The 23,718-nt window shown below is 37.5% G+C and overlaps 1 protein-coding gene across 1 annotated transcript in view; it reads left to right on the top strand.

Moving 5' to 3' along the window:
• CWH43 (cell wall biogenesis 43 C-terminal homolog) overlaps positions 1-21,132 on the top strand; it is a 76,181-nt gene extending 55,049 nt beyond the window's left edge. The window contains exons 14-16 of the mRNA XM_517303.5: positions 3,395-3,456; positions 10,153-10,308; positions 20,918-21,132. Coding sequence (XP_517303.3) covers positions 3,395-3,456; positions 10,153-10,308; positions 20,918-20,996 — 297 coding nt within the window. The 3' untranslated portion in view covers positions 20,997-21,132. The remainder of the gene's footprint in view (positions 1-3,394; positions 3,457-10,152; positions 10,309-20,917) is intronic.
• Positions 21,133-23,718: the final 2,586 nt, after the last annotated feature.

Raw genomic sequence — 23,718 nt, 5'->3', positions numbered from 1 at the left:
TGTTTGTATCCTCTTTTATTTCCTTGAGCAGTGGTTTGTAGTTCTCCTTGAAGAGGTCCTTCACATCCCTTGTAAGTTGGATTCCTAGGTATTTTATTCTCTTTGAAGCAATTGTGAATGGGAGTTCACTCATGATTTAGCTCTCTGTTTGTCTGTTATTGGTGTATAAGAATGCTTGTGATTTTTGCACATTGATTTTGTATCCTGAGACTTTGCTGAAGTTGCTCATCAGCTTAAGGAGATGTATTTCTTTATGTAAAAGTGTGGGCAGGTGAATCAGCACTGGAATGGCACTGTGTGGTGTTTGGAATCTGTGTTCTACCTTGTGGTTCCATTTGACAAGGCCTCTGTTCCCAAACCAGCAGCCTTTAAGTTCTAGTTAGCAGGATAGAGGAAGGGATAAAGAAGGGGCCAAGAGCATATGCCAGATCCTCTGAAGGCAAGTCCCAGAAACTGATCTGTAACACTTCTACTTATATTTCACCGGCAGAAATTTAGTCTAATGGCCATACCTTGCTGTACAGAAAGTTGAGAGGTGCAGTGTTTAGTCCTGATGGCCATATTCACAGCTAAAATACCATAATTTTGGAAGAAGGGCAAGGCAGATGTTAGGAAGATGAGTTAGTCTCTGCATTTTTTGGATAGACAGAAATTAGAGTGTTAAAACAACAGCAGTCATCTATTTGCTCATGAATCTGGACTTCAGACAGGGCTCAATGGGGATAGTTCATGTCTGCTCCATGCAGGATCAGCTAGGAGGCTCAACTAGGGACTGGAGGACCTACTCAGTAGATGAGTCACAGGTGGCAAATTGGTGCTTTGGGCTGTGGACCCGGGTTCCTCACCATGGGCTACTTGGGCCTCCTCTCTGCCTTGCAGCTGATTTCCAATAGTGAGTATCCCAAGAGAACAAGAAAAAGCCTGTATTGCCTTGTATAACTTAGCCTTGGAGCCACAGATGGATCCCTGATTTCTGGGTCTGGTCAGAGGGATTATGATACTGACATTTATTTTTATAGAGAATACAAAAGAAAGAAATGTTTTACAAGGAAGATGAGTTCAGCTTTGGGCTGAGTTTGAGGCATCTGTGGGACATTAATGGAGATGTCCAATAGGCAGGTGCATATACAGATCTGGAATCCAGAAGGGCAGTGAGAACTAGAGTTATAGATTAAGGAGTGGCCACCATGTAGGGAAGCGTTGAAGCCATGGAAGTGAGTGGTATTGCTAGTAATTAGAGAAGTGCAAATTAGAGTGCTAGAGTTAGAGAAGTGCAAAAGGAAGACCAAATAAAGCCCTGATGAAGTCACATTGAATGTGGCTATCTTGGGGGTGTAGGTGAAGGAAGAGAAGACAGATTATTTCAGGAAAGGGAGTAACGAGATTTCAGAAGAGGAAAACCTGGAAAGTGTGTAATCACAGAGACTGTATCAATTATTTATCACTGTGTAACAAACCACCTCAAAACGTAGTGGCTTAAAACAGTAATAATCGAATATTCTCATGATTCTTTGGGTTGACTGGGTGGTTTTCTGTTCTTGCCTGGGTTCTCCTATGCAGTCAGCTGATGGCTTACTTATGGCAGGAGGGTCTAAGATAGCCCCACACAGGCGTCTGGGCCCTGGTGCTGGACCTCTCTCTCTTCTCATGGTCTGTCATTATTTACTAGCCTAGATGATGCTGCATTTACCAGCTGTGTGACCTTGGGGCAAGTTACTTAGCCTTTCTGGACCTCAAGTTCCACATCTGCAAAGTGGTGAGAGTGATATCTATGGAATCATAGGGTTGAGGATGAAATAGAAGATAACATCTGCAAAGCCCTCAGACTTACATGACATATATTATGTGTGTCTGGCTGTATGTTGAAAATCAAATAAGAGAAACGCGTAAGTACATGGTCTATGAAGCACAAACGAATATTAGACAAGATGAAATTTGGCAAGTCTATGTAAAAATGGCATCCTAATAGGGCATTCTTATATTGTGTGTGTGCATGTGCACGTGAGTGTGTGTGAGGGATGTACATGGTATTAAGGAAGGAGAATTTGATTTGATTTTCATCTAATCCTCTCTTGGTTTCCACTGTCGTGATCAAAAGCTGTGTCAAAATTGGTACTGGATTCTTATATTGCTTTCTCTAGGAGGAAGTTTATTAATGTGGAGAAGAGTTTTAATCATTAATGCTTGGATGAACAGATTTTTCTCTTAAAGAAATGAGTATTTAAATTCTGCAGTCTTAAAACTTTATAGCATCTTTATTTTTAAAATTTTTTTGCAAGTCTTACAGCATCTTTAAAAAATCTGATAAACAAAATGATAGTTAAATAGATTTATTTATTATTTATTTATCTATTTAGTTTATTATTCCCAATACTAAAGTTTTCTATTTTCCCAAGACAAACCGGAACAGTGCTTCTTTATTTCCTTCATCAACATTTTAAATTTAATTTAAAAAATTTATTATAATTTTTATGTATACAAAAGGTATATGTATGTGTGTACTATAAACAACAATAAAGATTAATTAATAGACATCCATGTGTCTACCACTAAGCTTAAGAAAAAAATGAAGAATTATATAATAAATTGTGATGTATTCTTTTAGTGATCTAAAAATGTGTTTTTAATTAAATGTTAATAGTAAAATTCAGAAGTGGTGAAAAGTCAGGTATATTTTTTATTTATAAGATATTTAAACAGAATAAAATGGAGGTTTCTTTCTTCAGAATAAACACCTCATATTTATAGTTTTCCCAACACATGATAGAAAAGAATATGTTTCTGTTCTTTTTCTTTGATGAATAATAACCCTGGTCCCAAGCCCTCAACATCAAAAAGACTCGTGATTGCTCCCCAAGTGTTTTTATTTCCATGATTCAATTTAAGAAACACAGATGGAACACCTGCTCAATGCCAGGTTTTATGCTAAGTGACAGGTTGGCCAAAAGTGCTTAAGATTCCCTCTGTGCAGGTGTGGAAGGATGGAGACATAGAAACAGATACCTGGCACGATGGCATAACTAGTGTGTGTAAAGTACTGTACAGGATGACCAATGAAGGTGCAGTCAGTGCTGCTGGGGATGAGAGACCTGGAAAGCTGCCAGGAGTCAGGGGCTATTTTGTAATCGTTGATTTATCTGAGTCACTCTCCAGACCTCCTTCCTCTTTGTTTTCTTAGCATGTGGTACAGAAGCTAGATGGGCGCACAGTAGGTGCTCAATAAATATATGTAGAATGAGCAAATAATTTGGACCAAGAAAGATCAGTAGGAGCCAGGAAGAGAAAACAGCATGTACAAAGAGATATTTATCATGTAGCTCACACGTTTTTTGGCAATGTGGAATAGAACTTTGCTTTTTATGCTTTAAACATTCTCCTCTCTGCTCTTTATTAGGATATCGACAGCACTGATTATGACAGATGGTGTGAATACATTATGTATCGAGGGCTGATCAGGTGAGCACAGGGGTTTGATTTTGTTTTTAATCTATTATTAATGTGATCTTTTGGGTCTGTCCAAGAAGGAAAAAGAACTTTATGGAAGCAATTAATTTTTGTTGCTTTTTATAAAAAGCAATCAATGTTTATAAACATTGATTTGACTATACAGTTTAACATCTTTTTCAAGGCATAGTCTCATAATTTACAAAAGTAGAAATAGCTAAGCAAATTAAGTTTAATTATATAAGAGGGTACTGTGTAGGCTATTAGGCATGGTGAATATGTAGCTGTCAACACATGGGAGGAATGGCACCATTTTTGAATGTATGGGTTAGTGGAAACATCACGGGCCATTGGATGAGAAAGTCCTGGGCTTGAGTTCCAGCCTTGCCAGCTTCTAATCAATAATCCTGGGTAAGTTAACTAATTTGATGGGGCCATTACTATACTGTAGTGAGCTCTATAGGTAAATTGTATTTAAAAAATATCATTCCACATAAAAATATTACCCGAGTATATCATATACATGCGTATGTGTGTGTATGATATACTTGGATAATACATATTTGGATACATAGAGTCATGTGCTGCTTAATGATATTTTTGTTCAATAACAGACCACATCTACAATGGTAGTTGATAAGATTATAATATCATACTTTTATTGTACCTTTTCTATGTTTAGATACACAAATACTTACCATGGTGTTACAGTTGTCTACAATATTCAGTACAGTTACATGCAGTACAGGTTTGTAGCCTAGGAGCAATAGGCCATACCATATAGCTTAGGTGTGTAGTAGGCTATACCATCCAGGCTTGTATAAGTATGCACTATGATGTCCACACAATGATGAAATCGCCTTATGACACATTTCTTTCTTTTTTTTTAATATATTTTTATTTTTTAAATCGACACATAATAATTGTACACATTTATTGGGGGGGTACAATGTGGTATTCCAATACTTGTATGTATACTGATCAAATCATTATAATTTGCATATCAGTTACCTTAAACATTTATCATTTCTTTGTTGTAAGAATATTCAAAATCCTCTTTTCTATTTGAAATGTATAGTACATTGTTGTAACCTACTGTGAATAGAATATAAGAACTTATTCCTCCTAACTGTAACATTGTACCCATTGACTAACATCTCCCCACCTCTCCCTTCTCCCTGTTCTCCCCCATTGCTGGTAACCACTATTCTACTCTCAACTTCTTTTTTATTTATTTATTTATTATTATTATACTGTAAGTTTTAGGGTACATGTGCACAATCCACATTTCTTAGAATGCATTCTTGTTAAGTGACACATGACTGTATACATACATATGTGATCCAAAATAATACAGCTGAGATTTTAAAATTCAAATATGTAACTGTATAAATCAGTTTTGAAGGCAGTATTTGTATCAATAAAGCAAGGAACAGTTTAATGCCAAAAAAGAGGGACTAACCATTCATTCATTCATTCATTCATTTATCCAATAAATGTTTACTAAATCCTCTTTATGTACTGGGTGTTGTTCTTGGGAGTGGGAATATAATAGGAAAAAAACAAAATCCTTGACTGTTGTAGAACTTACATTGCAGTGGAAGGAGACATAAAATAAGCAGATAAGAAATGACAAGCTATGACAGGTGGAGATATGCATGATGAAAGAAAAATAATAAATCCAGGTGAGAAGGCAGGGTGTGTGGGGGTGGCTGTGGTAGGTTATAAAAAGTGGGTGAGGAATGATGGAGTGAAATCTTGGCAGCACCTCAAGTGGAAGGAGGGACCCCACCTGTGCATACCCTGAGGAAGAGCACTTCAGGCAGGGGAGGCGGGGAAAGTTTGAGAGGAGGATGCTGGATGTTGCGGGGTAAGAGCAAGGAGGCCAGTGTCGCTGGAGTAGAGTGAGAGAAGTGATGTGAGTATGGCAGGTGGTGGTAGATGATGTACACAGTGAGTTGATTCACAGGTTCCTCTACATACAAAGTTCTTCCACAGAGGGAACATGCTGGAGACCTTCCCTGAAACACTCAAGGGTTCTCCTGTTAGGACAGAATCTGTCTGGAGGTATTTGACCTGAGCCCTCTAACTGCCATCTTGGGGACAATGTGGGGAGCCCTGGTGTGGCCTCCTAGGACAGACTTCCCTGAGCCTTAGTCTTTTCTCCATATAGAGCAGTTTATCACCAAAAGGCATCTTGGCATTGCCTGCCTGAAGATAGGGGCCGACGTTAATGGATCTCTTTAAGTAACTTTATCTTCTAAGATCTGTGGCCTACATTTATGAGAGAAAATGGTTGCTTTCTGGGATGATATAGAATCATGGATTCAACTCCTCTCCCAGTGGGGATATGGCTTGTTTGGTTATGAGTTACAGTCCAGTGAAAGCAAATTGTTAGTTTCTCTTGCTCTAGACTCCATTTGCCATTCAACAAGTATTGATCTAGCAGAATGGATGCCAGGCAACAGGGGTAAAGCTGTAAACAAAACAGAGAAGGATCTCTATGCTGGTGGAGGGAGGATGGACAAAAATCATGATAAATAATTACAGGATGATCTATTTTAGAAGATGATGAGAGTGGTGGGAAAAACTGAGCAGGGGAAGGAGCTTCCAGAATATGGAGGTGGGGTGCAATTGTAAGTAGGGAGCTGGGTAGGTCTTACTAAGAAGATGACATTTCAGCCAAGATTGGAAGGAGGGAGCCATTTGGCCACCTGGCAGAAGATACCTCCTTCTGAGGTAGTGGGCTGAGCTAGTGCAAAAGCCCCAATGCAGGAGTGCTGCATATGTTTGAGGAAAAGTGAGGCTAGTGGGGCTGGAGAGGGTTGGGGTGGAGTGGGGTGAGGGGCGGCCGAGGAGGGAAGGAGAGAGTGTGTGGGCAGGCAGGGAAGAGAACAGATCTTGTAAGGATCTAGGGATCCTTAGCAAGCACTTTGGACATTATTAAGTAAAATAGTGACCTTACTGGTTCTTGGACAACTCCATGGAGCCATATGCTTACTGAGGTGGGCCAAGGAGGCCCTTGAGATGCTAAGATTGTTTTGGTTTACACCACTAACTCAGAAACTCTAAAAGGAGCATCACATGCCCAAATAGCTGTGGAACAGATAGCTTGACTATAATTTGGTGTTTCCAAAGTGTTACGGTAGGAGAGAAGGTGCTGAAGGGTGAGTTTTGTTAAATATTTTATATCTAAGATTGAAAACACTGTTTCTGTTTAAATATTTGTTAAAGCAATTGAGATATCAGAAATTCTAGAAAACAACTTTTCATATAGGCTGAAATAGGTTTAATTCCAAGTTTCAAAAAATGTTGGGAACCAAGGAACAGTGGTATTTATAGTAACTGGTGCCCATAATAGCTCATTGTTGGGCTCTGAAACCTTTATTACCTCTCCTTAGGAGAATGGGATGGCAGAGTTTATATATATATATATATATATATATATATATATATATATATATATATGTACACTCTGTGTGTGTATATATATACACTCTGTGTGTGTATATATATATATATATACACTGTGTGTGTGTATATATATATATACACTCTGTGTGTGTATATATATATATACACTCTGTGTGTGTATATATATATATATACACTCTGTGTGTGTATATATATATATACACTCTGTGTGTGTATATATATATATACACTCTGTGTGTGTATATATATATACACTGTGTGTGTATATATATATACACTGTGTGTGTATATATATATACACTCTGTGTGTGTATATATATATATATACACTCTGTGTGTGTGTATATATATATATACACTCTGTGTGTGTATATATATATACACTCTGTGTGTGTATATATATATATACACTCTGTGTGTGTATATATATATATACACTCTGTGTGTGTATATATATATACACTCTGTGTGTGTATATATATATATACACTCTGTGTGTATATATATATATACACTCTGTGTGTATATATATATATATACACTCTGTGTGTGTATATATATATATACACTCTGTGTGTATATATATATATACACTCTGTGTGTATATATATATATATACACTCTGTGTGTGTATATATATATATACACTCTGTGTGTGTATATATATATATACACTCTGTGTGTATATATATATATACACTCTGTGTGTATATATATATATATACACTCTGTGTGTATATATATATATATACACTCTGTGTGTGTATATATATATATACACTCTGTGTGTGTATATATATATATATACACTCTGTGTGTGTATATATATATATACACTCTGTGTGTGTATATATATATATACACTCTGTGTGTGTATATATATACACTCTGTGTGTATATATATATAAACTCTGTATATATATATACACACACACACATTCATGTATATATAAAGTATATATATAAAATATGATATCATATATATATATTTCTTTATGTATGAATTTAATACTCTGTGACATAACAAAATACCATAGACTTGGTTGTCTAAACAACAGAAATTAATTTTCTTGCAGTTCTGTAGGTTCTAAGACCAAGATTAAGGTGCCAGCAGGGTTGGTGTCTGGTTAGGACTGTCCCCTTGGGTTGCCAATAACTGCCTTCTTGCCATGTGCCCACATGGCCTTTCCTTGGGTTGTGCCTGCAGAGAGAGAGTGAGCTCTCTGGTGTCTCTTCTTATAAAGCCATTAATCCTTTAGGATCAGGTCCCCCCTGCACTTATGACCTCATTTAACCTTAATTATTTCCTTAGAAGATATGTCTCCAAATATGGCCACACTGGGGGTTAGAGCTTCAACAAATGAATTTTGGGGGGAACACAAAATAGGAAGGTAATTTAAAAAATTCCCATATTAATGAAGTTAGGAACTAGGGTTTTTCAGTTTCTGTCCACAAAACTAATTTTGTAAGCTTTCATCTCAATCACCAAATTCAATGCCCTACATGTAGTAGGTATTAGGTGCTTAATAAATACTTATTGGACAACAATGGGAGATCCTCTGTTTTAATGGAAGATTTGGATTGTCAGATTCTTCAGTTTCAAGGCTTTTGGTGTATTTTTGAAGGCAGTGTCTGTTAAATGGATCAGAACTTTGATCTTAGAGATTTGGGAATAAATAACCTAGATTTGCTAAAGACAGTGACCTAGAATTACACAGAAGTGCACAGATTTAGGACTTGAGCCCAGAGAATGCATTAAGCTGTCTGACAGCTCAGAGTCACATCTGATGTTCAGTCACAGCTCTACTTACCTTTCCCAATGGGCAGACTTGCTGCTTCTGCTGGTCCTACTCTGGGTTTCTGTTTCTATTTTGCATGGAGTTACAGGCATTGGCTTTGTTTTAAGTGCTTCTCTTCTCCTGCCACTCAGGTCCAAGCCCCCATCATCTTTTACCTAAGTTATTGCAGTGGCCTCATAACTTGTCTCCCTGCTTTGACCCTTTCCCTGAAGGTGATTCTCTACCTGGTAGCTGTCACAGACCTCTGCTTCAAACCCCTCTGATGGATTCTTATCTCACTCTAAAAAAAAAAAAACAGCAACAACAACAGCAACAACAACAACAACAACAACAACAACAACAACAACAAACTGAGGTCTTCATAGTGGCCTGTGAGGAAGGCTTTGCATATTCCCTCTTATGCACTTCACTCCGGTCATGGTGGAGTTGGCCCGCAAAACACCAAGCATATTTCCACCTCAGGACCTTTGCATTTGTGGTTCCCCTTCCCTAAACACCATTCCTCCAGTATCTGTATGGCTTGATCCCTCCCTTCATTGAAGTTTTTGCTGTAGTGTCACTATTGCAGAGGTATGCCCTGACCATCCACCATAATATAGCAACCTCTCCTACTCATCACTGCCTGTCCTTCTTACACTGCATTCACCCCAGTGCTTACTTATCTATCACTACCTGACTGATTGTAAACATACATATGTGTTTAATGCATCCTTCCCTACTAGAATGAAAGTTCCATGAGGGCAAGGACTTCATTTTATTCACGACTTATTCCCCAACACCCAGAACAGTGCCTGCATGTAGTAGGCACTCCATATACATACATATGTGCTTCATTGAATAAACGAATGACTGAAGCTGACCTAAGTCTTTTTTTCTCTAAGAGCACAATGTAATAAAATAAAATGAATTCTTTGTTGTTCATGGTTCCCCGTGTTTTCCACGAGCTTCTCAAATAAGAACTCTTTGCATAATGTCTACAAAGTGCGTTGAATTTCCCCAGGAATTGAAAGCTCTAAGCCAAAACGGGATATGGAATTTTTTCAGATATATAAAATCTTTGATTTCAGACTTGAAAGTAGGCTGAAAATATGCATGTGGCATTTGGATTTTTAAAGGTAAGAAAGAAGGTGAACACCCCTGTCATTCTGAAGAATTCCTGTTATTAACTCAAAACATGATTGTGTGGGAGGCAATTTGTATGGCTAGAATATTCATTAGTATAAAAAAAGTAAAGTAAGGTTGCTAAGAATAGTTACTTAATTAAATCTATGTACATATTCTTTATTCATTTATATCATAAAAGCAATATTTTGCCAATATTTAGATTAACAATTTAAGTTAATTCCAGTTGTGATATACAGAGTAGAGTTAGAAGTGGGAAACTGGTTTAATAACAAAGGTGGTATCACTTGGATCTCGTTAGATTTCTATACAATAATAAAATCTTTACAAACCATTTCTGTTTCTGCTACAGGTTGGGTTATGCAAGAATCTCCCATGCTGAACTGAGTGATTCAGAAATTCAGATGGCAAAATTTAGGATCCCTGATGACCCCACTAATTATAGAGACAACCAGAAAGTGGTCATAGACCGCAGAGAAGTTCCTGAGAAAATTCATTTTAATCCCAGGTGAGTTCCTTTATGCTGTAGTTCCAGTTATGAGCTACTGCATCCCTCTATGGAACCTACATATTACCTCAAAATGAGCTAGAAATTATATTTTGTCCTAGAGGTTTATTCCAGGTAAGGGAGACTGTGACAAAGATGATAAAATCTGGTTTGGGTTGAAGTTACGGTGCTTGCTTTCTGGAATCAAGAAATATGTTGTAACCTCAGGTTAAAAAAGTTCACAGCATCATCATCATCATTATCATCATGAACATCATCACCATCATCATCACTGTCACCTCCATGATAGCTAGTATTTGAATGCTCCTATGTCCCAGACCCTGTTATAGGTGCTTTTTGTGTTGTCTCAATTAATCCTTATTGGTTGGTCCTCTTATTATCCCCTTTTAATAGATGAGGAAGCTCAAGCTTAAGAACATGAAGTAACTTCACTGGGGTCACATGGCTAGTGAGTGATGGAACTAATAAGTGGGGAGACAGCCTGTTAGCATCGTTGGGTTGCTGGTATTCTCTGCTCTGGCTGCACATTAGATTCACCTGGACAGCTTTTAAAAAATACCACTGCCTGGGCCCCACCCCAGACCAATTTATCAGGACCTCCTGGGGTGGTATCTGGGCTGTGGAATTTAAAAAATTATTTCCAGGTTATTCTAATGTGCAGTTAGGATTGAGACTGTGGATGATGGATAATTCATTTACATCACATGTGAAAAATTCATTACCATGTGAAATACAATTTTTTTTGAGATGGAGTCTTGCTCTGTCACCCAGGCTGGAGTGCAGTGGCATGATCTCAGCTCACTGCAACCTCTGCCTCCTGGGTTAAAGCAATTCTCCTGTCTCAGCCTCCTGAGTAGCTGGGACTACAGGTGCACGCCCTGATGCCTGGCTAATTTTTGTATTTTTAGTAAAGACAGGGTTTCACCATATTGGTCAGGCTGGTCTCGAAAGCCTGACCTCAGGTGACCCACCTGCCTCTGCCTCCCAAAGGGCTGGGATTACAGGTGTGAGCCACCGTGCCTGGCCTTGTTTTGTTTTTAAAAGAGAAATCTATTTGCAGCAAAACATATGAGTTGGAGTATGTGCTCTTTTCTCCCCCATGACTGGATAATGAGAGGAAACTTCTACATAAAGCCAAAGACAGAACATATCGTATACATTATTATTATTTGACATTTCTACTGCTTTTACCAGCTAATAAACATTTCTCATTTTTTTGGGGGAAAAAAGAAATTTCTCCATTCTCTTTTTCTTCTTTGTCCCTCCTTACAACAAGAAAAAATTGTACCAAAGTGTAGGTGATGAATATGAGGAGAGTTATCACCAAGTCTAGATTTGTTCCAATTCCTGTATTGATCTTGCCCTGTGTAAGTGTAATGTGACTAGGAAACCGCGGGCCTTGGGGTCATCTGTCTGGTTCAAATCCTCACTCTTGCCAGTGAACAGCTTGGTAACTGTGGGCCAGTTGCTTAACCTCTCTGAGCCTCAAGTGCCTCATCTAAAAATGGGAAAAATAGTAGTGGCTACTTCCTAAGGCTATGTGAGGTATGAATGGCACAAAAAGTTCTTAGAGTAGTGCATAGTGAGTGCTTATTGTTTAACAGTAGCTGCAATAGCAACATTAGTATTTGCAGTAGTAATGGTAGAAGTAAAATAGAAGGATTCCCTCCTTTTGCTGATTGAGATGGTTTCTTAAATGGAAGCTAAAAAATCAGAGAAGAAAAGGATTTTCTTGTGTCGTTATTCTTCACATAGCAGGAGTGCGGAGAAATCCAAATAAAATATTTTTGGCTAACCACAACTGCAGATTGATCCAAACCAACTGTGAAGGGAGCTAGATTTGCTTTCCCACTCAGTTTAATTACGAAAATAGTAAAGGCATAAATAGAAGGCATGCCTTAATTTTAAAACTGTGATGAGAATATTTAAGCAATTTTCAAATATACAAGTAATATTAATCACACCTTAGCAATTTTCAAATATAAAATACATTATTATTAACTATAGTCACAATGCTTTACAATAGATCTCCAGAAATTTTTCATCCTGTCTAATTGAAACGTTGTATCATTTCACCAACATCTTCTCAACCCTCATCTCCCCCAGCCCCTGCCAACCACCATTCTACTCTTTGCTTCCATGAGTTCAATTTTTTCAGATTCTACATATAAATGAGATAATGAAGTATTTACCTTTCTGTGCCTGGATTACTTCACTTAGCATGATGTCCTCTAGGTTCATCCATGTTGTTGCAAATGACAAGATTTCCTCTTTTCAGGCTGAATACTATTCCATACATATGTATGTTTGTGTATAGCTGCATTTTCTTTATCCATTCATCTGTCAATGGACACTTAGGTTAATTATATTTCTTGGCTATAGTGAAAAATGCTGCAGTGAATGTGGGAGTACAGATATTTCTTCAACATTAATTTCTTTCCTTTGGATATATACCAAGAAGTGGGATTGCTGGATCATATGGTAGTTCTATTTTTAATTTTTAAAGGAACTTTGGTAATGTTTTCCATAATATGGCTATACTAATTTACATTCCCACAACAGTGAACAAGGGTTCCTTTTGCTGTACATCTCCTGCCAGCATTTGCTGTCTTTTGCCTTTTTGGTACTAGCCATTTTAACAGGTGTGAGGTAATGTCTCATTGCGCTTTTAATTTGTATTTCTTTGATTAGTGATGAGCATTTCTTCACATACTAGCTGGCCACTTGGATGTCTTCTTTTGAGAAATATTTTTCATGTCCTTTGCTCATTTTAAAAAATCAGTTTGCTTTCTTGCTATTAAGTTTTTTGAGTTCCCTATATGTTTTGGATATTAGCCGTTTATCATATATAGGTTGAACATCTCAAGTAAAAAAAGCCAAAATCTGAAATGCTCCAAAATTCAAAACTTTTTGAGCACTGACACAGTGCTCTAAGGAAATGCTTGGGGCATTTCAGATTTTGTACTTTTGGATTTGGGATGCTCAAACAGTAAGTATAATGCAAATATTCCAAAAATGAATCCAAAATCTGAAATACTTCTGGTCCCAGTGATTTTGGATAAAGAATACTCAACCTATATAGTTTGTAAATATATTCTCTCATCCTATAGGTTGTCTCTTCAGTCTGTTGATTGTTTTCTTTGCTATATAGAAGCTTGTTAGTTCGATAGAATCCCACTTGTCTATTTTTGCTATTGTTTCCTGTGCTTTAGGGATCATATTTAAAAAATCATTGCCCAGACCAATGTTGAAGGTTTTTCTAGATGTTTTCTTCTAGTAGTTTCACAGTTTCAAGCCCCAAAATCTTTAATCTATTTTGAGTTGATTTTTGTATATGGTATGAGGTAAGAGTCCAGTTTCAGTCTTCTGCATGTGGATACCCAGTTCCCCCAACATTGCTTATTGAAAAGGTTGTCCTTTCCCCATTGTGTGTTTGGGGTACCTTTGTCAAAGATCAATTGACTGTAAATGTGTGGATTTATTTCTAGGCTCTCTATTCTGTTCTATTGATCTATATATCTGTTTTTTTGCCAGTACCATACTGTTTTAATTACTACAGGTTTGTAGTGTATTTTGGAATCTGGTAGCATGATGCCTCCAGCTTTGTTCTTTTTGCTTGTGATTGCTTAGGCTGCTTGAGGTGTTTTGTGGTCTTATACAAATTTTAGGGTTGATTTTTCTATTCCTGTGAAAAATGTCATTGGAATTTTGATAAGGATTACATTGAATCTGCAGATTGCTTTTGGTAGTATGAATATTTTAACAATATTGATTATTCCAATTCATGAACACCAGATATGTTTCCATTAATTTGTGGTCTTCAATTTCTTTCATCATTATTTTGTGGTTTTCAGTGTACAGGTGTTTCACCTCCTTGGTTAAATTTATTCCTAAGTATTTTTTGATGCTATTGTAAATGGGATTGTTTTCTTGATTTCTTTTTCAGATAGTTCATTGGTAGTACATAGAAATGCTACTGATTTTTGTATGCTGCTTTTGTATCCTGCAAATTTACTGAATTTATTAATTCTAACAGTTTTTCAGTTTTTTTAGTGGAGTTTTTAGGGATATATATATATATATATATGCATGTCACCTGCAAATAGGGACAATTTAACTTTTTCCTTTCCAATTTAGATGTATTTTATTCCTTTTACTTGCTTAATTGCTCTAGCTAGGACTTTCAGTACTGTGTTGAATAGAAGTGCTGAGAGTGGGCATCCTTTTCTTGATCCTGATCCCAGAGAAAAAGCTTTCAACTTTTAATCACTGAGTATGATGTTAGCTGTGGGTTGTCATATATGGCCTTTGTTATGATGAGGTCTATTTCTGCTATGCCTAATTTGTTGAGAGTTTTTATCATGAAAAGATGTTGAATTTTTCAGATGCTTTTTCTGCATCTATTGAGATGATCATATGATTTTTGTCTTTTACCCTGTTAATACATTGTATCATATTTATTGATTTGCATATATTTAACTATCCTTGCATCCCAAGGATAAATCCCCCTTGATCAGGGTGTAGGATCCTTTTAAGGTACTGTTGAATTCAGTTTGCTGGTATTTTGTTAAGGATTTTCTACATGTGTGTCCATTAGGGATATTGGCTTATCATTTTCTTGTAGCATCCTTGTCTGGCTTTGGTATCAGGCTAATAATGGCCTCATAAACTGAATTTGCAGGTGTTCCCTCCTCTTCAATTATGAAAGAGTTTGAGAAGGATGGGCTTTAATTTTTCTTTCATTTTTTTTTTTTTTGAGATAGAGTCTCACTCTTGTCACCCATGCTGGAATGCAATGGCACGATTTCAGCTTACTGCAACTTCCACCTCCTAGGTTGAAGCAATTCTCCTGCCTCAGCCTTCTGAGTAGCTGCGATTATAGGCGCCTACCACCACACCCAGCTAATTTTTGTACTTTTGGTAGAGATAGGGTTTCGCCATGTTGGCCAGGCTGGTCTTGAACTCCTGACCTCAGGTGATCTGCCTGCCTTGGCCTCCCAAGGTGCTGGGATTACAGGCATGAGCCACTATGGTCAACCTAATTTTTCTTTAGATGTTTTGTAGAATTCACCAGTGAGGCAATTGGGTCTGGGCTTTTTGCTTCTGAGGAGGATTTTGATTACCAGTTCAATTTCCTTATGCATTATTGAACTGTTCAGATTTTGAATTTCTTCATGAGTCAGTCTTGGTAGATTGTTTGTTACTATGAACTGGTCCATTTCTTTCTTTTAGGCTATCCAATTTTTTGGCATATTATTGCTCATAGTAGTCACTTATGATTATTTGTGTTTCTGTGGTATCAGTTGTAACATCTCCATACTGATTTATAATTTTATTAATTTGATTTTCTCTCTTTTTTCTTAGTAAGTCTAGCTAACACTTTATCCATTTTATCTTTTCAAAAAACCAACTCTTAGTTTCATATTTTTTTTTATTTTTCTATCATCTATTTCATTATTTTTTCTCTAATATTTATTATTTACTTCCTTTTGTTGACTTCAGGCTTTGTTCTTTTTCTACTCCCACAGGTATAAAGTTAGGTTGTTTGATGTCTTTATTTTTTCTTAAGGTAGGTGTTTATTGCTACAAAATTCCCTTTTAAAACCGTGTTTGCTACATCCTGTAAGTTTTGGTACATTGTGTTTCCATTTTTATTTGTCTCAACATAATTTAAATCTTTCCTTTTGATTTCTTCTTTGATCCATTGTCTGTTTAGGAAAGTGTTGTTGAATTTCTACATATTTGTGAATTTTCCAATTTTCCTCTTATTAATTTATAATTTAACTATTGTTGTTGGAAAGGCTACTCAAAATGATTTCAGTATTCTTGAATTTGTTAAGGCTTGTTTTGTGGCCTAACATAAGATTTGTCCTGGAGAATGTTCCATGAATGTGTGAACCCCCAAAATCTGAGACAGTTCTCAGTCAATTTAGGAAGTTTATTTTGCCAAAGTTAAGGATGCACACCTGTGACACAGCCTCAGGAGGTCCTGACGACATGTGCCTAAGGTGGTCAGAGTACAGCTTGGTTTTATATATTTTAGGGAGACATGAGACATCAATCAACATACGTAAGATGAACATTGGTTCAGTCCGGGAAGGCAGGACAACTGGAAGCAAAGGCAGGACATCTCGAAGCAGAAAGGAGGCTTTCAGTTCATATGTAAGAGACAAATGGTTGCATTCTTTTGAGTTTCTGATTAGCCTCTCTGAAAGAGGCAGTAAGATATGCATTTATCTCAGTGAGCAGAGGGATGACTTCAAATAGAATGGGAGGCAGGTTTGCCCTAAGCGGTTCTCAGCTTGACTTTTCCCGCTAGCTTAGTGATTTTGGGGTCCCAAGATTTATTTTCCTTTCATTTGCACTTGAAAAGAATGTATACTCTGCGGCTGTTGGGTGAAATGCTCTCTATGTATGTTAGGTCGATTTGGTCTATAGTGTTGTTCAAGTCTACTGTTTCCTTGTTGATTTTCTATTTGAATGATTTATCCATTGTTGGAAGTGGGTTATTGGAGTCCCCTACTACTATTGTATTGCTGTCTAGTTCTCCCTTTGGTTCTGTTAATATTTTCTTCATATATTTAGGTGCTCTGATGGTGGGTGCACATATATTTATAATTATTATATTATATTGATGAATTGAGCACTTTAGTATAATGACCTTCTTTGTCTCTTCTGACAGTTTTTGACTTAAAGTCTACTTTGTCTAAGTAGAGCCATCCCTCATCTCTTTTGGTTATCATTTGCATGGAATATCTTTCCAAACCTTCACTTTCAGTCTATGTATATCCTTAAAGCTAAAGTGAGTTTTTTTTATAGGCAGCAATTTCTTATAACTTATTTTTTTCACTCTGTCTTTTGATTAAAGAATTTAATCCATTTACATTTAAAGTAATTACTGATAGTTAAGGACTTAGTATTGCCATTTAAAGAATTGTTTTCTGACTGTTTTACAGTTCCTTCATTCTATTCTTCCTCTTTTCCCTTATGATTTGATGAGTTTTTTGGTAACAGTATGCTTTGATTGCTTTCTCTTTATCATCTGTGTATCTACTATAGGTTTTTTATTTGTAGATACTATGAGTCTTACATAAAACATAACTATTTATTTTAAGCTGAAAACAACTTTGTCTGCTGCATATAAAAACTGAGATTTAGCTTTTCCTCCCACTACATTTTATGTTATTGATGTCACAATTCATGTATTTTATATATCATGTACCCATTAACAAATTTTTGTAGATATAGTTATTTTAATATTTATCTTTTAACTTTTACACTGGAGTTAAAAATGATGCTGCATCAGCATTAAAGTATTAATGTTTTCTGAATTTGACTCTATTATTACCTTTACAATAAGTTTTATACTTTCATATGTGTTCACATTGTTAATGTCCTTTCATTTCAACTTGAAAAACTCCCATTAGCATTTCTCATAAAGTGCATCTAATGACGATGAACTCCTGCAGCTTTTGTCTCTTTGGGAAAGTCCTTACCTTTCCTTGTCCCTGAAGGACAGCCTTGCTACATAGTATTCTTGGTAGGCAGTTGCTTTCTTTTAGCACTTTGAATACATCATCTCAATTTCTTTTGGCCTGCAAGGTTTCTACTGAGAAACACACTGATAGTCTTATAGGGGTTCCCTTGAATGTTTTTTCTCTTTGCTTTTCTCTTGTTGCCTGCAAAATTTTCTTTTTGTCTTTGATTTTTAAAAATTTGATTATAATGTGTCTTGGTAGCACTCTCTTTATATTTAATATATTTGGGAGTTATTTGGGCTTCATGGATCTGCATGTTAATCTTCCTCTCCAAATTTGGAAAGTTCAGCTGCTTTTTTAAAAGTAAGCTTTCTCTCCCTTTTTCCTTCTTTCTCTGCTTCTTCTGAAACACCAGTAAGGTGTATATTGGTTTACTTAATGATGACCTATAATTTCTGTAGGCTATCTTCACTTTTTCATTCTTTTTTCTATTACTCTGGTTGGGTAATTTTGAATGACCAGACTTTGAGCTCTCTGATTCTTCTCCTTGATTGAGTCTGCTGTTGAATCTCTTTATTGAATTTTTCAGTTTAGTTATGATGTTCCTTAGCTCTAGAATTTCTGTTTGGTTCTTTTTTGTGACTTCTATCTCTTTATTGAACTTTTCATTCTGTTTATGTACTCTTTTTTCTTATTTTGTTTAGTTGTCTATCTGTGTTCTCTTGTAGCTCACTTAGCTTCAAGATGATTATTTTGAATTTTTCATTATGCTGTTTTTCATTAGCATCAGTTACTTGTGCTTTATTTGTTCCTTTGGTAGTATCATGTTTCCTTGATTATTTATGATCTTTATGGACATGCCCTGGTATCTGTACATTTGAAAAAGTGGGCATCTCTTCTAGTCTTTACAGATTGGCTTTGGCAGGGAATGACTTTACCAGTTGGCTGGTCCAAAGATTCTCAGTGGGCTATCTAGCTGGGCTCATGGGTGGACTTATGCTAGAGTTCTTGGGCCAACTTGCTTGGTGCCTGGATCAGCAAGTGGATAGGCTTTGTGCCTGGGTCTATGGGGGCCAGCCTGGTGCTGGGGTCCATTGGGATGGGCCTGGAGCCTGTGTCAATAGGGACTGGACTTGAAGTCTGGGTCCATGAGAGCCAACCTGATTCCTGGGGTAGATGTGTGGGGTTAGGCCTTCAGCCTGAGTCTGCAGGAGCCACCCTGGTGCTGGAATGAACCTGGTGCCTGGATCCATTGGGATAGATCTGCAACCTGGGCCCATGGAGCCTAGGCCTTCTATGTTAAACCCAGTGCTGGGGTCTCCTATGTTGGGCCTGTACTCTGGAATTGCTGGAGCAGGCCTAGATTCTGTTACCTGGGCTGCAGGGACTGGTCTGGAGCTCGGGTGGGTTAAAGCCTGGGTTCACAGGGCCAGTCTAGAACCTGGAACTGGCAATGCTGTCCTGGTGCCTGGGGTTATGAGGGGTGGCCTGGAGCTGGTTGCATAGGGGCCAACCTAGCACCAGGTTGGGCTTGGAGCCTGGGTCTGTGGGTATTGCTCTGGAGGCCAGGTCCATGGGCACTGGAGTCAGGGACCACAGGGCTGGCCTGGAGCTGGGGTAGGCATAAAGGTTGGGTCCATGTGTTCTGGCCTGGAATCTGGGGCTTTTGGGGGTGGCCCGACACTGATGCCAGTCTGGAGCCTTGGGTGGGGATGGAGCCTGAATTTGCTAGGGCCGGCTTAGGGACTGGGGTTGTTGGGGCTGGCCTGGTGTTTAGGTGGGCCTGGAAGCTTGGTCTGTGGGTGCCAGCCTGGTGCCAATGTTCATTGGCCTGGACCTGGTGCTGGGGTCTGTGGCAAAGTTGGGTGCTTACTTCACTCATTTTACCCTATGCAGAGAGTATCTATCTCTCTACTTACTATGCTACCTAGTCTTGGGGGAGGAGTGATAGAAGTAATGTGAAGTTGTCCTTCTTACCCTTCTCAATGAGACTTTTCTTATTTCTCTAATACATTCAAATGCTATAATCTCTCATCTGAAATCTTCAGCTCTTGTGAAGATATTTTTGTGCATGGATAGTTGTTCAAATGGATGTTTCTACAGGGACAAGCACTGGAAAGTCCTATTTTGCCATCTTGTTGACACAACTCTTATATATATCTATACATCACACAATTATCCTTCTTTTGTAAATGTATGACACATATATGTATGTGCGTATATCTGTGTGTATATGTGTGCTTTTGTTCTATTTGCTAATCTGATTCTTTCATCCAAATAGTATATTATGAACTTCATTCCATAATAAAGTATTCTTCTTAAAATATGTTTTAATCATTGCATAATATTTCATTGTATGGATGCACCAACATTTAGCTAATCGATTTTGTTATTTTTGCATATTTATTATTTTATTATTATAAAAAGTCTTCTAAGGAATTCTTATCTATTTGAGCATAACCTTGATTACTTCCTTAGGGTCTAGCTCTAGATGTGAAATAGCAGAATCAAAGGTGATGTTAAATTTGATATTCCTTGTTATTATTCTTTTAAGATGACAAAGGAAGCAGGTCTCCTGTCTCTTACATTATAGAGGTTAGATATTATGGTTGCTTATGAAGAAAAGGAAGGAAGTGGCCTCTTATGTGCAAGTCTTAGCTTTCTTCCTAGTGTCTTTTGTATTCTATCATATCAACCAGAGCTGTATAATTAAATAGTTATTCATGTGCAAAGAGTTAATCTGCAGCACCTTAACACATGTAGAAAATTTAGAAGTTCTGCCAAAATAGATTTTTATATGCATAAATGTAACATGAATAGCATTTCAGGTTTAATGGCCCCTTTGCCTATAAGAGAATATTATTCAAACTCAAGATGAGAGAGAAAATCTGGACTTATTTTTCAGCAATGTTAGCCAATAATTCTTAAACAGTTGCGCTTTTGGAATTATCCATAACCATGAAAAGAGGACTTTGGGGGTTAAAATTTTAGTTTGCCTTTCCTATATGCATGAATCTTTTTTATTTATTCATTTGCTATTTTATTTTATGGTTGAAATTTTACATAAGAACATACCTTTCTGAATGGTTTTTACATGCCAATGACTTTTTATTTATTTTTTATTTTTTTAGATTTGGATCCTACAAAGAAGGACACAATTATGAAAACAACCATCATTTTCATATGAATACTCCCAAATACTTTTTATGAAACATTTAAAACAAGAAGTTATTGGCTGGGCAAATCTAAGAAAAAAAGTATGTAAGATAAAAAGAAGAGATTAATGAAAGTGGGAAAATACACATGAAGAACCTCAACTTAAAAAAAACATGGTATCTATGCAGTGGGAAATTACCTCCATTTGTAAACTATGTTGCTTAATAAAAACATTTCTCTAAATTGTTTTCCCTAAATTTTGATAAAAAATAGAATTTGGGGTAATATAAGAAAGTTTCACTATGGAGTTAAAATAATTAAAAATGTCTTACCTTTTTAAGGCTTAGAAATAGGAAATATTTTTTTGTTTGTTTGTTTTCTTTTTTGAGACAAAGTCTCTCTCAGTTGCCAAGGCAAAGTACAGTGGTTTGATCGCTGCTCACTGCCACCTTGATCTTTAAGGCTTAAAAATAGGATTTTTTTTCTTTTTTGAGACAGGATCTCTCTCAGTTGCCCAGGCCAAAGTGCAGTGGTGCGATCATGCTCACTGTAGCCTTGATCTCTTGGGCTCAGGTGGTCTTCCCACCTCAGCCTTTGGAGTATCTGTGACTATAGGTGCTTGCTACAATGGTTGGCTAATTGTTTACTTTTTTGTAGGGAAGAGGTTTCACTATGTTTCCCAAACTGGTCTCAAACTTCAGGGCTCAAGCAATCCTCCCACCAGCCTCCCAAACTGCTGGGATTACAAGCTTGAGTCACTGCACCCAGCTGGACATTGATTTGTGGATGAGCTGGAAGGACTACTTGTGAAAATCAAGCACTTTAAACCCTTCTTGGGACAAAGCTGGGGAAAATGTTCAACAAATTAAGTCTAATTACTAGAAGAATAATGTGCATGTGACTATTACTGACTTAACATAAGCAGCAGCCCATCACCATCCTTCCCTGAACTGTGAGGGGTCGTCTGTCTTTTTCCCCATGCTTATGTCACTTCATGGCTGTACATGGCACACTGTGTTGATGCCTCCCATCAGTCAGGCCACCAGACTCTCAGCAAGCATACCTTAACACACAGAGGGGTCCCATGAAGTGACTTTCCTTCTGTAGAATCAAGTAGGCAGGCAAAGGGGAGAATTCAACACAACAGCACCATCTCCACAGAAGATAATGATTTGAATGTAGGTCATGGAGGCACATGAGGTCTTAGAACTGGAAAGGACACTGAATGCTGCTTTATCTTTTGGGGGCAGGGATAAAAGTTGTCAGAAAGAAAGTTTCTAAAAGTATTATGTCACAATCTAAGGAGATTCCTTAGATCTATTTAACAAAATTGTATCATACTAGTCTGTTCTCATGCTGCTATAAAGAATTGCCCAAGACTGGATCATTTATAAAGGAAAGAGGTTTAATTGACTCACAGTTCCACAGGGCTGGGGAGGCCTCAGGGCACTTACAATCATGGTGGAAGGGGAAGCAAACACATCTTTCTTCAAATTGTGGCAGGAAGGAGAAGTGCTGAGCAAAAAGGGAAAAGTCCCTTATGAAACCATCAGATCTCATGAGAACTCACTCACTATCATGAGAACAGCATGTGGGTGACCTCCTCCATGACTCAATTACATCTCACCAGGTCCCTCTCATGACACATGGGGATTATGGGAGCTACAATTCAAGATGAAATTTGACTGGGGACACATCCAAACTCCAAACGATATCATATACTGAACACATTGCCATATGCAAAACACTGAATTCCTATAGTAGTTTTAAAGATGAGTCCGTGAATGATCCTGCAGTTTCTTCAAAAGGTGGAACCTCACTCACTTCTCTTTTAGTATGGGCTAGATTTAGTGACTTACTTCTAATGAAGAGAATAAAGTGAAAGCGATGGTATGTGACTCCAAGTCTGGGTTATAAACAATACTGGGGCTTTTGTCTTAATCTCACTGTCTGCTTCTGAGAGAAGCCAGCTGCTGTGTCATGAGCAGCCCCTTGGAAAGGTGGTGAGAACTGAGGCCTCGTGCCAATAGCCATGGGAGTGAGTCACCTTAGATTTGGAAATTCCAGCCCCAGAAAAACTACAGATGACTTCAGCCCCATGTTGGCTACAACTTCATGAGAGATCCTGAGCCCTAAGCACCTAGCTTAACTGGTCCCAAATCTTGACAGATAATAACCATTTGTTGTTTTAAGCCACTATGTAATGGGGTAATTTGTTTTGTATCAATACATAAGTAACACAGTCCTTAAACTTACTTATATTTGAAAAACTTTGGGAATCTGGGAACAACAAACATATTTATTCAGTGTCCGTTTTGTCCATTATACTGTACTAGGCATGTGGTAGTGGTGGGAGGTGTCACTTAACTGAAAAAGACATTACCCTAAACACAACTATGGCAGATGGGAAAATACGAAGATATCTTGAATAGCAGCTACTGATTATTTACCCTCTATTGAGCTAGATGCTTTACCAATGTTATCTCCTGACAACAATAATGCAGGGTTATATAACCCATGTGCCAACTGGGGTCTCTCTACCTTTAAGCTCTAGGTAAGACAGCCAGAATGCCCATTCCACTCCTTCCAGAAGAGAGTGTCTTCCCAAGATTTCTGTGAATTGTGGGAAGTGAAGGAGACAAGACTCACATTCTTATAGGCATCTCTCTCACTGATCACCTTCTACTGTCATATTTCAATTTATACGTGGTCTCATTGCATTTCTGACACCCGAATCATGCTACTGTGCAAGGTAAATGCAAGCAGATATGCATTT

Source organism: Pan troglodytes, chromosome 3, assembly GCF_028858775.2.
Source record: "Pan troglodytes isolate AG18354 chromosome 3, NHGRI_mPanTro3-v2.0_pri, whole genome shotgun sequence".
In the NCBI taxonomy this organism is placed as follows: domain Eukaryota; kingdom Metazoa; phylum Chordata; class Mammalia; order Primates; family Hominidae; genus Pan; species Pan troglodytes.
Note: the sequence above shows the minus strand (reverse complement) of the source record. Positions and strands in the feature narration are given on the sequence as shown.